Here is a 14,116-nt window from a genome sequence, read left to right on the forward strand (position 1 = left end):
ACAGTTAATCATTACGCATCCATCGGTAACTCATGAGAGGCTGCGGCCCCGGCCTTCCGCCCGTCATCCGCAGCCAGTGGCCCTGAGGTAGGGAGGTCCCGGCGGCCAGCAGGAACTCCCGAGGAAGTTTGGGCCGGCCTACGAGCCGTCGCCCGCTCCGGCTGCCGATTGGCCAGGCGCGGCGCGGCGTTCACTCCCGGGCCCATTGTGGAGCTCCGGCTGCTGACGTCATGGCTCAGTCCTCCCCGGCGCTCATTGGTCCAGATCTGGTCGAATCACCCGGCTCGTAGGGGCACCGGCTTGGCCCGCGCGGTCGGCCCGCCTTCGCCGCCGCGGATTGGCCCGCGGCGGGACCTGTCGGTCGCGGTTGTGTCTGGGAAGGAGAGAAAATGGCGGCGGAGCCGAGCAAGACCGAAATCCAGACTCTGTTTAAGAGGCTTCGAGCGATTCCCACCAACAAGGTGCTTGAGACGGAGGGGCACGGGTCCTGGCGCCGGCGGAGAAGACGTCTCTTGTCCCCTGGGGCCCGAGGGAGGGCGGGGACGGAGGCGGGAGGCTTTCTTGTAGCTTCTAGTGCTGGGCCTCGACTCTGGGCCCTGACCATTCACCTGTCGCCTCTCCCACCTAGGCTTGTTTCGATTGTGGCGCCAAGAGCCCGAGTTGGGCCAGCATCACGTACGGTGTGTTTTTGTGTATTGACTGCTCCGGAGTGCACCGCTCCCTGGGTGTCCACCTCAGCTTTATCAGGTAGGTTGTGTGTGAGGGTGCTGCGCTTCCCCAGGAGCGCTCAGCAAGGGGAGAGAACGTCTCCCCCCGAACCTTTCGGAATTGGGTGTGCGGAGACCTCCTGGCAGGAGTTCTGTTAGCCCAGTGCGGGGGGATCCGCCTCTGTGGGCTTGTAGCCATCGAGTCCTCACGGTTAACCTGAGACCCAACGTGAGTGTGGGGAGGGAGACCTGGTTATTGCAGGTAGATGGGCAGTAGGTCTCCAGTGCGACCCGACCACCCTTAGCAAAGAGTGCCTGCACTCCTGAGAAGGCGACCTCCTCTCGGATCTCCTTCTCGGAAATAATTGGTCCCCTTTGGATTAGATGAAGAGCAGAGATTTCAAACTCAGGGAAGAGAGGAGGAAATGAGACAGGGACTGATGGTTTCCTGGACACCCACAGAAGCCTGGCCAAATGACAGGTGTAGGCTTGCCAGGGAAGCATGTTTTGGTGTCAGTGGGTAGGTGACACACAGTCCTTGTGCGCAGGTCCACAGAGTTGGATTCGAACTGGAGCTGGTTGCAGCTGAGGTGTATGCAGGTCGGCGGGAATGCCAACGCGGTAAAGCTTCTTTTCTCTTCCCCCACCCCCATTCTTTGGCCTAGGTACCTGACTTTTCTGTGATTTCCTAGGAGTGAGTGTGTTTTCTCTGTTCAGAGAGTTCTCAGCTCTACCACCACCATACACAGCTTCTTTCAAAGAGGCTTAAATACCAACTGACCTGGACAGGTGCTCCTGGGAAAAGCCCAGTGGAGTGGAGTCTCCACGGTCAGTTGAGGTTTTGTGGGCTCCTGGAGGGAGGATAGCTGCCCTGGGAACTGCATACTTTCCTCCTAAACTTGATTCCTTGTCTCAGAGGGTGGGAGGTGGCGTGGTGGTTTTTTTTGGAGGAGGGAAGGATGATGTGGATTCAAGAGTGAAGGCGTTGACTGTGTGAGCCTGGCAACCTGAGTTCAGTTCAGGAAACCCACAGAAGGTGGGAGGGGAGGGCCAACTCCACACACGTGCTGTGGTGCACACACAGTGATGAACATGAAAGTGCTGTTGTTGTTTTTAAGTAATTTTAGAAGCCCTTTACCTCTGTGAAAACCTGTTGGGATCAGTAGTGTGTATCCTGTACAAATAATACCCCAACTGTTTAGTAAGTAGTGTCTCCTGTAGTGTGAATACAGTTTTCTTTGTTGAGACTACTTGCACATACATACATGCCACATTCTTTTTTTGCTCTCTAGACTGCTTTTTTCCGCCAACACGGATGTGTGGCCAATGATGCTAACACCAAATATAACAGCCGAGCTGCCCAGATGTACCGAGAGAAGATCCGGCAGTTGGGAAGTGCGGCTCTGGCTAGGCATGGCACTGAGGTGAGTGCGTGTTCCCGGCTTAGGGGTGGTGGGTAGGGGTGTTAACAGCCCTGAGTGTTACAGTGTCTCCTTCCTTCCAGCTTTGGATAGACAGTGTGAACAGTGCTCCTAGTCACTCTCCAGAGAAGAAAGACTCTGATTTCTTTACAGAGCACACTCAGGTGAGCACCATGGGGTCATTTTCTTTGACAAATGCTTTACTTGCCAAGCCTACACCTTTTTTTTTTTTTTTTTTTTTTTTTTTTTTTTTTTTTTTGGTTTTTCAAGACAGGGTTTCTCTGTGTAGCTTTTCGCCTTTCCTGGATCTCGCTCTATAGACCAGACTGGCCTTGAACTCACAGAGATCTGGCCTGCCTCTGCCTCCCAGTGCTGGGATTAAAGGCGTGTGCCATCACCGCCCGGCAAGGCTACACCTTTTGTGATCATGACATAATTTCTTTGCTTAGGTACAATATCTCAGACTATCTGTGGTTCAGAATTGTGAATTACTGCCTACTGGGTAGGCCCAGAAGTTTCTTCCTCCTATTTATGAGAGTACAGTGTAATCCTCTTTAGAAATGGAACCTAGTGGTAGAGAACATTTTGAAAGCTCAAGAGGTCTCAGGGACCCTAAACAACTTGTAGATTTTCCAAAAATGAACAGAAGTTGGAGACAATGAGGATTCCCTCTCCTGTGACCCACCTTAAGAGAGGTTTCCACTCTGTTGGCAATGAACATTGAATCAGAGTCTCAGGTCACATCTCAGCATCTCTGCTTGGTATTCCTTTGATGTGGCCCAGTCACTTAACCCAGCAAGACCTCAGTTTCTAAAATGGCAACATAGCTACTTCATAGGGCCTGTCGTGACTAACTGAACCTGTTACATCTGTGAGTACCCTTGGATTGAGCCTGGTGCATAGTTGGTATGTAAGAGTTGTTAATGCTTAATTAGTTAAGAGACTGGCTCGGCTGTAAGGTGAAGATGCTATTTTCCTGCATTTTTCTTCCATGGTGACTACAATTGCTAATCTCCAGTCTTCTCTCATAGCTGGGAGCAGTGCTTCCTGCCCACAGGTAGGTGTAGCTTCTCAGGAGGGCTCACTGAGGTTTCTGGGATCTGGCTTCCTTTTTAGGCCTCTGTCTGGGATACAGCAGCCACTGAGCCTTCAGGGACCCAGCAACCAGCCCCACCTTCAGAAAGCAGTAGCCTGGCACGTGAGTTCAGCCCAGATCTCAACCAAGTGCCTGGGTCTAGAGAAGGACTAGGGTTTAGGACACTTGTCCAAGGACATACAAGTTGGGGGGTTTCCCTGTGTCCTTGCGAGGAATGGGATTCATTTAGTCCTGGAGGAAGGGTGGGCACATATCTTTTGGTGGAAAGCAGAGGAATGCCAACGGACTCTTACCACCTCCTTAATGTAACTCCTGCCATTGAATTCACAGAACCTGAACATGGCCCTACCACCGACCTCCTTGGAACCTCACCCCAAGCCTCTCTGGGTATGACAGCTGGCAGATACGGGGAGGCTGGGAGAGTGAACATCAAGTATGTTCTGAATCTCCGCTGCCTAGTCATGTGAACTGAGCACAGGGGTCTGAGCATGGACCCCTGTTGGGTGGGAACTGGCAGTGAAGTTCTGACTGCCACACTGACTTCAGCGTCTTGGAGCTGGCAAGCCTGGAGGGCTGTCATTTTGAGTGTGAGGGTTGCTCTAGCCAAAGTATGGAAGGCTGGAATGGGATTGGACACCCATCCTGGTGTTAGGCGGGATTGGCCTGTTTTGTCCGTTTCCTGAGGTGTGCTGATAGCTTTGAGCTGCTCGTGGCTAGAAGCAGCACTGTCCTTCCAAAGTTCAGCCCTTTCCTACTCTTCAGTGGCCGTCACACTTGCTTAGGGTAAACAGTCCCTTTGCTGGCCTTGGTTTGTTCTGTTGACTCTTGGGGGTTGGGGCAGGAAGCCAGCGGAATGACGATCCTGGTGACTTTGTGAGAAGGCTTGGCATAGCTTTGAAACAGGCTCTGTATGGGCCTCTGGGTTTGGGAGCTTTTGGAAACTTCTGGGGTGGGCCCTTGTTAGCCACAAGTCTGTTTCTCCTCCAGAGTCCATGTATCTGTCAGCTAAAGGGGCCTCTTCTGCCAGAGGTAACCAGTGCTTTGGAAGCCTGTCCCTGCTTGTCTGCTCCCTGCTCTGGGGTCTGAGGCTGTTCAGCAGCTCCCTACTCAACAGTCTCACCTTGGTCTGGGCACTTTGTCTTTGGTGCTTCAAGTCTGGGCTCTCACTGATCCTTTTTGGGCGTCAGCACGCTCTCCTAACCTTGTCTGTCTTTGGCTTGAACGGTCTTGGTCAGAACTGGTGGTGGCAGTTTTGCCTGCCCATGTGAAGCAATTCTTTTTAGATGCTCTTGCTGTGAAGCCGCATGGTGTGGACTGAGCCACGTTCTCTGACCTTCCTTTGTCCTAGCTCATGCACACCCTCTTCCTCACACAGAACTGAAAAGCTCCATTATTGGCAAGAAGAAGCCAGCGGCAGCTAAGAAAGGGGTAGGTGGGGAGAGCGGTGTCGTAGGGTGGTTGGGAGCTGGAGCTGGACTCCTTCAGTTTGCCCATGTACTACTGGCCAGCTCTGTGACTGGCCAAGGTTCTAACTTGTCTGAACCTTGTTTATGGAAGGGATTTAAAGACACCCATCTTAAGGGGACTCCTGGCAGTGAGCAAGATCAAGCATATCTAGTACTTGGAGTGCTTGGCACCCAGCAGGCCCCCGTCAGCATCAGCTTCTGTCCTCACTTCTGAGACAGTCCTGTGTGGGGGTTGTGTGAAGCTCCTCAGAACCAGCTCTAGTAGAGCCACTGTTGTCTTGGCCATGTTCACTGACCCTAAGAAGGAGGCCCCCTTCACTGTGGGTATGACCATACTGGGGAGGGAGCTGAGGAGACTGGCTGGCAAACCCCACGTCACGTGGTTTTCTCTTCAGCTGGGTGCCAAGAAGGGCCTGGGAGCTCAGAAGGTGAGCAACCAGAGCTTCACTGAGATTGAGCGGCAGGCCCAGGTGGCGGAGAAGCTCCGGGAGCAGCAGGCCGCCGATGCCAAGAAACAGGCGGAAGAGTCTGTGTGCGTGATTGCCAGGGTGCCCTTGGCTTGTGGGGGGGTGGGGGCAGGTGGGGGCATGGATGGCAGCCTCTGACTGTTCATTCCCTCCAGGGTTGCCTCCATGCGCCTGGCCTACCAGGAGCTCCAGATTGATCGCAAAAAGGAAGAGAAAAAGCTACAGAACCTTGAAGGGAAGAAGCGAGAGCAGGCTGAAAGGCTGGGCATGGGCTTGGTGTCCCGAAGGTGAGGCTCGGGCCCTGGTGTGTCAGAGAAATGGCATTGTTTTTCTGGGAGGGGATAGGCCCTACCCAGCAAGTCAAGAGTCCTTGTTTAGGCTTCCTCTGAGGCTGAAGAGAAAGAGGGTTTTGTTGTCTTAAGGCACCTAGCACAGTGGTTGGTCCATACATATGTTAGTTGTTGGAATGAACAGGATCAGGTACTGTTTCACTCCATGCTAGGATGGCACTTAGTGAGGAGGCTGCTTCATGGCTAGACAGTTCTTTTTCTTTTTTTTTCTTTTTTCAAGACCTTCTGAGAATCTCAGCTTTTTGCATCCTTAGTCCTTGCCCACTAAATGCCATTTGTCATACCAGATACTATTATACCTCAAATGACTCCATGCATTTCAAATGCCTCTGGGTTGAGGAGCCCTTTTGTTTTCTGGTTTTCAAGACAAAGTTTCTATGTGAAGCCCTGGCTCTTCTGGAGCTCACTCTGTAGACCAGGCTGGCCTCAGACTCGCAGAAATCTGCCTGCCTCTGCCTCCTAAGTGCTAGGATTAAAGGTGTGTGCCACGACCCTTTGTTTCAGAACTACTGGGTTTATATTCTTGTGCTTTGCTTTAAAAAAGGCAGATCAGCTTTCTGAAGCATTTTGAGTTAATATTCAGAGGTTTCAGTAACAGTGTTTTTATTTTTTTGTTGTTGTTTTGAGATGGTCTTACTGTGTATTCCTGGCTGACCTCAAATTCACAGAAATCATTTTGCCTCTACCTCCCAATTGCTGGAATTAAAGATAGTAATAGATTTTTTTTTTTTTTTTTTTTTTTTTTTTTTTTGGTTTTTCGAGACAGGGTTTCTCTGTGTAGCTTTGTGCCTTTCCTGGAACTCCCTTTGGAGACCAGGCTGGCCTCAAACTCACAGAGATCCACCCGGCTCTGCCTCCCAAGTGCTGGGATTAAAGGCATGCGCCACCACCGCCCGGCAAGATAGTAATAGATTTTTATCTTGTTTGGTTTTTGTTTTTTGAGACAGGGTATCTCTGTATGTAGTCCTGGCTGGCCTGGAACTTGCTCTGTAGACCAGGCTGGCCTCAACTCAGAGATCCACCTGCTTCTGCCTCCCTCCTGAGTGCTGGGATTAAAGGCATGGGCCACCACCTGGCTAAACGTTTATCTTTTAAAAATCTGGGGGCTGTGGATGTAGCTCAGTTGTTAATGGGCTTGTTTTGCATGCATGAAGCCCTGGGTTCAATCTCCAGTACTACATAAAACTGGTATGTTGGTCCAAGTCTGTAATCCCAGCACTCGAGGCAGAAAGATCAGAGGTTCAAGGTCATTCATGGCTATATAGCAAGTTTGAGGCTAGCCTGGGCTAAAAATTTATCTACCAGGCACAGTGGCATACATCAGCAATCCTAGAACTCGGGCGATGGAAGCAGTAGGTTCAGGAGTTCAGGAGTTCCCTTGACTACATAGGAATCAAAGTTAGATTGGGCTCTGAGAGACCTGTTTCAAAAGAGAAAGAAGAAAAGAAAAGAATAATAATAAAAAGGAGTAGTTACTGGTGCCATTGACTAGGACGTGCCTGCAGTCAGCCGGTGCCTTGGCTCCTCCATTGACTAGGACATGTCTGCAGTCAGCTGGTTCCTTGGCTCCTCCTTCTTAAGAGGCTTGGGCTTGTTGTCATGAGAGATTTATTAGACGTAATAGTGGTAGGGAGGAGGTCTGGGTGCTTCTGTACAGATGGGGAAATTGAGACACTGAGCAGCTCCTCAGCTGCAGACTCAGCAGTTGACAGGTGGATTGCCTTTTGATTCCAAATTCAATTGTGGTTGGTTGGTTGTTTTGGCTCAAGGTTTCTCTGTGTAGCCCTGGCTGTCCTGGAACTCACCTTGTAGACCCAGGCTGGCCTTGAACTTACATAATGTACATGCCTCTGCTCCCTGAGTGCTGGGATTAAAGACTGAGCCACCACCCTGCTAAATTCAGTATTATTTACCTCTAGGTTCTCTTCCTCTGAAAGGAGAAAAGCCTGATTATTTTAACTTCATCTTTCAGAACGTGTACTTGGTATTACTTTAGTCCCTTCCAGTCTGTATGCTGTTAGTTTAATCACAGCTGATTAGTGAAGTGCATGCATGTGTGGGTGTCTGTCCGAGTATGATGTAAGTGCATAAGGGTTTTACTTGTTTGTTTTTGTTTCATGTGTCCTCAGCTGGCTTCCAGTTTGTTATGTAGCCTAGGAGACACTTGAAGCCCTGATCCTCTGCCTCGATTTCCAGTGTGCCACCTTATTAGTTTTGACAGTGGTTTTTAAAAATTAGTGTGTAAGGTGGTTTGGGTTTTTTTTTTTTTTTTAATTTTTTTTTTTTTTAAGTTTATTTATTATATATACAGTGTTGTGCCTGCACTCCAGAAGAGGGCATCAGATCTCATTATGGATGGTTGAGAGCCACCATGTGGTTGCTGGGAATTGAACTCAGGACCTCTGGAAGAACAGCCAGTGCTCTTAACCTCTGAGCCATCTCTCCAGCCCCCCCCCCTTTTTTTAAATTATTAATTAAAAATTATTAATTTTTTCTATGTGTATGGGTGCATGCATGCCACGTGTGTGTGTGGTGGAAGTCGGGGAACAACCTGTGTGAGTCAGTCTGCTTTCACTATTTGCATCTGAGGCCGCCGGTGGTAGCAGATGCTTCTACCCCCTGAGCAATCTTACCAGCACTGACTAAATTTTTTAAAATGGCATTTTTATTTACTAACTTCTCTGTCTTTGTGTATGTCATGGACCCACATGTACTATGGCACACATGGGAGGTCAGAGAACAACTTGTTGGGCAGTTCTCTCCTACTGTGTCTAGGGAATGCGCCTGTTCCTTTAACACAGGGTCTCACTAGGTAGTCCTGGCTGGCCTAAAACAGGCTGGGTTTGGTTTTTGTTTCTTTGGATAGTCTTATATAGCTCAGGCTGGCCTTAAGGTAGCTAGCTACATAGCCAAGGATAACCTTCCTCTTGAGTGTTGAGATCAGAATCACGTGTCACCACACCTGGATGTGTTTTCTTTTTAAATTTATTTTCTTATGTTTATGGGTGTTTTGAATGCATGCATGTCTGCACCACAGAGAGCATTTGAGATGGTTGGGAGCTGCCATGTGGGCGCTAGGAATAAATATGAGTCTCCTGGGAAAGAAGCCAGTGCTCCTAACCTCTGTCTGGCCCCTGTATTTTCTTTCTTCTTCTTCCTCCTCCTCTTTTTTTTTTTTTTTTCACAGTAAAGCAGAATCTCTTACTTTAATCTACTTTATTTTAAAGTCCAGTTGCAAAATACTCACTCTTTGGAGTTCTTCCATTTGGAAGCTGTATGTTTTAGTGGGTTTGTGTGACTGAAGTGGATCCTGACAGGAGTGAAGCACTGGGCTATCCTGCCTGCCCACTCTAGGAAGCACCGGCAGATCCAGGTCTTGGTGCATGGGCCAGACCTTGTACTAGGAAATGCCCTTCCTCCTTTTTCCTTTTTCTTCCTCTTCATCCCTTTTCTTTTTTTTTCCCTACTCCCCTCCCCCTTTCTTTTTTAAGAGATGGCATGATTCCATCACTCGCTGTGATTCCATGAGGATCATCTGGGTGTTTTTCATCCTCTGCTTTGTGCTGTGTACATCTGTCTCAGGAAGGAAATAGTCCGTGGTGCAATAAGTCTTCAAGGAAGGATGGCCATGGAGCTGGACATGGTGGCTCAGGCCTGTAATCCCAGTACTGGAAAGGTTGAGGGAGGAGACTCTGGGTCACATAGCCAGTGTCCTTAGAAAAAACAAACCGAAACCAAAAAGGGAAGAATGGAGAGTGAGCACTCATCATTTGGTATACATTATTAAGATGGCAAGCAATAGCCATTGTCCAGGGAAAAGCTGTTTGAGAGAACAAAGCCAGTATGTTAACATTTCTGAGTATGCTCCCAGGTCATACAGACAGTTCACAGCAGTCCTCTGCCTGGACCGGCCCAGTGCAGTGCGCAGGCCGGGAGCTAGACTGTGCTTGGGGAAACAGACCCATCAGCCTGCCTGTTGCTCTTGGGAAGGGAACAGTTGATGCTTATTTCCAGCCTTTGGCCTGCTGTGCTTTCTCTACAGCTCCATCTCCCACTCTGTGCTGTCTGAGATGCAGGTGATTGAGCAGGAAACCCCGCTGAGTGCAAAATCTTCCCGTTCACAGCTTGACTTGTTTGATGATGTTGGAACTTTCGCCTCCGGACCCCCAAAGTAAGGCTGTTGCTGGGGCATAGACCTGCCTGATGTGTTCCTACTCAGGTTTCTCTGAGCTACTCTGCTGTCTCCCTAGGTACAAGGACAACCCCTTTTCCTTGGGAGAAACTTTTGGTTCCCGCTGGGATTCAGATGCAGCCTGGGGTATGGACAGGGTAGAAGAGAAGGAACCCGAAGTAACCATCTCCAGCATCCGGCCTGTTTCAGAAAGGTAGTGTGGGCAGGGCAGTGCTGTGCAGAACCTGGTGCAGGGATGAAGATGTTCAGTGTTGAGTACAGCTGAGAAACTGGATTTCTAATGCTTTTTAATGTAAGTTTAGCAAATGTAAATAACCACAGATAGGTAGTGACCGTTCATTAGACAGGGCTGTGCTTATCACAACCAGCCTGGGAGCTTTTCTACCTTGGGATTTATTTTATGGTGGGAGGGGCTTGATTTTCTGTTTCAGTTCTGATGTGCCTTCCAAAGGCTATATGCCTTTAGCCTTCATGTTTTGATTGACTGCAGTATTAGGGATCAAACCCACGTTTTCCACCTGCTAGGCCCTTTTTTTTTTTTTAATCATTTTTATTTTATGTTCATTGGTGTTTTGCCTCCATGTACGTCTAGGTGATGGTGTCAGAAACCCTGGAACTGGAGTTACAGACAGGTGTGAGCTGCTATGTGGGTGCTGGGAATTAAACCTGGGTCCTCTGGAAGAGCAGACAGTGCTCTCAATGCTGAGCCATTTCTCCAGCCCCTCGGCCTTTATTTTAAAAAACAAAACAAAACAAAGCAAACCTTATTCCGTTGTTCAAAAAACAATGTTTTGTTGGCAGGTTACCACAGAGTATCCATTTGTAAAATAGGACATCAGTACTAACTTCACTGGGTTGTAAAAGCCCCAGCCTAGAGCCGGTGTTGTCAGTGGAGTGCATGGCCCTTTTATCCACACTAGCATGATTCTGAGAGAGTGATCCCAGCACTGAGTAGTCATGGCAGGAGAGTGGATGTAAGGCAGGCACACAGACTGTCACTTGGATGCTGAGTAGGACTGGATGGCAGCAGTGATGGTGGGATCTTCTGTACCTCAGGGAGCCACAGTCAGTGGAGCCTAAGCCCTCCGAACTGTATTCTCACTCCATCTACTGGAGGGAACTGAGGCTCTTTGTGCCTGGCTTCAAAGAGCCTCAGTTGAAAGGGGAGAGGACCTCTTGCTGTTCTTTTGGAGGATACTCACTGGGAAAGGTTCCTGAATTCCAGAGTCACAGGATAGACATGGTTTCCATGGCCAGAAAGCTGTGGTTTTTGGTCTCTGAACTCGGCTTCCCCTGGTGGTAATGGGAAGGGACAGAGATGTTCTGCACTGGCCCACAGAACCACGAGCCGGAGGGAAGTGGAGAGCCGGAGCTCAGGTCTTGAATCCAGTGAAGCCCGTCAGAAGTTTGCAGGGGCCAAAGCCATCTCATCTGACATGTTCTTTGGTCGAGAGGTGGATTCTGAGGTTAGTGAAGTTGTGTACTTGGTAGCAGCAGGCAGCAGCCTGAGCTGCTTTGCGCTGTCCTTGGGATATAGTATTAGGAAGGTTGGCGTCCGACAAAAGATCCCCGAGACCTTGCCTTTTCTCCAACACAGTATGAAGCCCGGTCTCGGCTACAGCAGCTCTCGGGCAGCAGTGCCATCAGCTCTTCAGACCTTTTCGGGGACATGGATGGAGCTCATGGAGGAGGTAGGCCCAGTGTATGGTCGGCACCCAGTGAGGCCTGTGAGCATAGCTGAAGGCCCTGAGCTGGGAAGGGCTTCTTGTGGGGCTCTTGGTCACCCTTCCCTTGCTTTTACAGGAACTGTATCTCTGGGGAACGTACTTCCTACCGCTGACATTGCCCAGTTTAAGCAAGGTGTCAAGTCTGTGGCTGGCAAGATGGCTGTGCTGGCTAATGGTGTGATGAATTCTTTACAGGTGAGCTCACGCTGGGCTGCTGGGCCTGGGAAGAAATGTAAAACAAATGCTTGGAGGTTTGCCTTCTGCTGTATCCAGACACTGCTGGGTAGCCACCGGCCGCTGTAGAGAGAGCGGCCGCTGTAGAGAGAGCGCTTGTTTTTCTTGGCAGGGCAATTTTCCATCCCTGTATTTGGGCTGAGCCCCCCCTAAGGTGATTTGGCCACGCTTGTTACTTCTACTGTTCTCTCTTCCCTCCTGGTTCTGTGAGCTCTGGCAGGAGTTCCCTTTTCATTAGTACCCAGGTGCCTTTCACCCCAGAGTCCATCGCATACTCTCAACATGGGGTCCCCAGCCCCATGCAGCTGCTAGCCTTACTCCTTACTCCGCTGTGGGGCATGCAGGGGAGGCATTGTGATTACTGAGGGACTGCTGCAGATTAGAGACTCTGACTGTGGTTTCCTTCTCCCTGCTCAGGATCGCTATGGCTCCTACTGATCCAGGCTCCATGCTGTGGTGGTGACAGCAAGAACCCTGATTCCCAGGCCAGGGGCGCCTGCCTGCCTTGTGGATCGGGGATTTGTTGACTTTGTGTGTGGTGTGTGAGTTGAGTGGCTTTGGAGGATCTTAGGCGAGGGAATGGTCAGCATCAGCCTTGTCCTTTGCCTGTGCGTTGAGTCCTTGCCCTCACCCTCACACTCTCCTCTCCATGCTAGTGCTCGCTCTTCAGTCCTGCCCCGAAGCTGCTGCTGCTACTTAGCCTGCTGCACTGGGAGTGAGGGAGGAGTTCCATCAGGATGCCTTCATGGGTCTAGTTCTTCCCCAAGTGGGGAAGGCATAGGCTTTTGCGGGCTCTGGGATCCTTGTAGGTGGTCTGGGGGTCTGGGCCTCGTCTCCTGGAGACAGGGGAGGCCTAGCAAGAGCTGTGCTGTATCAGCCCTCAGGGAGAAGTTCTGGACTTGCCACTGCTGGTACTGTCAAAGGCCTCTTCTGGGTTCAGGGGAGGATGGGTCAGGAGAAGGACCTGGTAATCACTAAGGGCTAGAACTTTTGCTTGGCACCTAAAGGGTTTATCTGGGATCAGCCTGGAGGCCTGAGCAATCTTCGTCACCACTGTCCCTTGGAGGCTGACTTCTGCCTAGGTGTCTGAGAGCCCTTATCTACCGTTACTGTGGGTCAGAGCACCCTCTGTCTATGCTTGAGATTCTATCCTTTTGTGTCCTGCTTGGCACCCATGGTGGGTCTCATCTGGGTCCTCCCTGGATGCTGTGAGCCTGCTACTGGCTGGGGAAGCTGAGGCTCTGAGAGAAAGAACCCCCTGGAGCTCAGCTTTCGTCCTCTGCATCGTTCTGGGTTGGGGTCCTGGACAGCACCCCACCAATCAGCGAGAGCTGGAGGACCTGCAGCTGCAGGCCCCACTCTGGCAGCTGGGCCACGCACTGTGTCACCCTTGGTGCCATCCCCTGCCGTGCTGGCAGTCTGGGCCCAACCCTACCTGTGGATCGCAGGTTGGGCTCCCAAACACCACAGACCACTCTCCCCTCCCCCTCCCCAGAGGGACAGGACTTTCTTTCAGCACTGTTTGTATTGGAACAAAGTGGTGTCAGAATAAAGCCCCCACGGGGCCTGTGGGTCAGTGTCCTCTCCATCCTGCCTCCCTGCCCAGTGTGGCCCTTCGCTCACTCGCTGGGCTCCCACGGATATGGATTGGGCGTCGGTGCCAAAGCTGAGGGCACTCTCTCCGGGGCCTCCAGCTTGTCTCTTCTCTGAAAGCCAAAGGCCCCTGGCTCCTTGCCCCTGTGCTGCCGCGGGGTCCGATACAGCCTCGACCTCACCACCCTGTTGCACGTGGAGGAAAGAGGTGGTGTTAGTTGGCCCTTGAGTTTGTCTGCATCCTCAGCGGTTCTGCACCTCATGACAGGAGGCAGACTGGGGCCTGCTTCCCACCGGAGCTGTTTCTGTTTGGTTTAGACAGTGTCCCCACAGCCTAGACTGGCCTTGTACTTGTAATCCTCTTGTCTTGGCCCTGGCACTGGAATGACAGGCATGCACTAAAATGCCTGGCCTGAAAAAGCATTTTAGACTTTCAAACTTGGGAAGAGTTAGAGATGCCCCTTTCCTTACAGGGCCGCTTTGTCCTTGGGATCCTCAGCACTGTACAGTTGTAAACTGTACACTCCGGGACATGCAGGGTTAGAAAGGACAGCTAAAGGGAGCCATGGGGTTCTAAGCCAGTGATTTCCAGTGCTTTGGAATGACCTGGGGTGTTGGTGAAATAGAGATTTCTGTTTCCAACCCCAAATTGACACGGTAGGACCCCAGCTTGGTAACTGGCACTGTCCCAAACTTCCCTGTGGTTCTGCTACCCACCAGACTTTGAGAAACCTTTCAGGAACTCACTCAGATGCGTGGCACTCACTGCAGGGCTTTTTGGAAGCCACTTGTAATCATCCACTGGCAGGTCTTGGTAAGGAGGAATGGAGGAAAATTATGTGTTCAGTAAGTGGTGACATTGG

The 14,116-nt window shown here is 50.7% G+C and overlaps 2 protein-coding genes across 8 annotated transcripts in view; one reads left to right on the top strand and one right to left on the bottom strand.

Annotated features, from left to right (window-relative positions):
- Positions 1-78: 78 nt before the first annotated feature.
- Positions 79-13,248, top strand: Arfgap2 (ARF GTPase activating protein 2). 4 transcript variants are annotated; one of them, XM_016002848.3, is made up of 17 exons: positions 308-461; positions 629-747; positions 1,256-1,328; positions 2,000-2,131; positions 2,212-2,292; positions 3,245-3,326; positions 3,555-3,611; positions 4,212-4,253; positions 4,573-4,652; positions 5,086-5,222; positions 5,313-5,444; positions 9,550-9,678; positions 9,758-9,892; positions 11,039-11,165; positions 11,297-11,390; positions 11,503-11,621; positions 12,078-13,248. In XM_016002848.3, exons 1-17 carry the CDS (start codon positions 390-392, stop codon positions 12,096-12,098), a joined length of 1,632 nt encoding a protein of 543 aa, XP_015858334.2. In that variant the 5' UTR covers positions 308-389; the 3' UTR covers positions 12,099-13,248. The 4 variants fall into 4 exon arrangements, with proteins under 4 accessions (XP_006984414.2, XP_042131630.2, XP_015858334.2 ...); XM_006984350.4 differs by having other exon boundaries at positions 4,600-4,652; XM_006984352.4 differs by lacking the exon at positions 4,212-4,253 and having other exon boundaries at positions 79-461; positions 4,600-4,652.
- Positions 10,403-14,116, bottom strand: part of Cstpp1 (centriolar satellite-associated tubulin polyglutamylase complex regulator 1) — a 164,542-nt gene continuing 160,828 nt past the window's right edge. For 2 of the 4 annotated variants that reach the window (XM_076569969.1, XM_076569968.1), the window contains 2 exons: positions 13,284-13,439; positions 10,403-11,646 (listed from right to left, as the gene is read on the bottom strand). In XM_076569969.1, coding sequence (XP_076426084.1) covers positions 11,628-11,646; positions 13,284-13,439 — 175 coding nt within the window. In that variant the 3' untranslated portion in view covers positions 10,403-11,627. Of the gene's footprint in view, positions 11,647-13,166; positions 13,440-14,116 lie in introns of those variants that run through there. The other 2 variants (XM_076569974.1, XM_076569970.1) reach the window with 2 other exon arrangements.

This window comes from Peromyscus maniculatus, chromosome 4 (genome assembly GCF_049852395.1).
Source record: "Peromyscus maniculatus bairdii isolate BWxNUB_F1_BW_parent chromosome 4, HU_Pman_BW_mat_3.1, whole genome shotgun sequence".
NCBI classification, from domain to species: domain Eukaryota; kingdom Metazoa; phylum Chordata; class Mammalia; order Rodentia; family Cricetidae; genus Peromyscus; species Peromyscus maniculatus.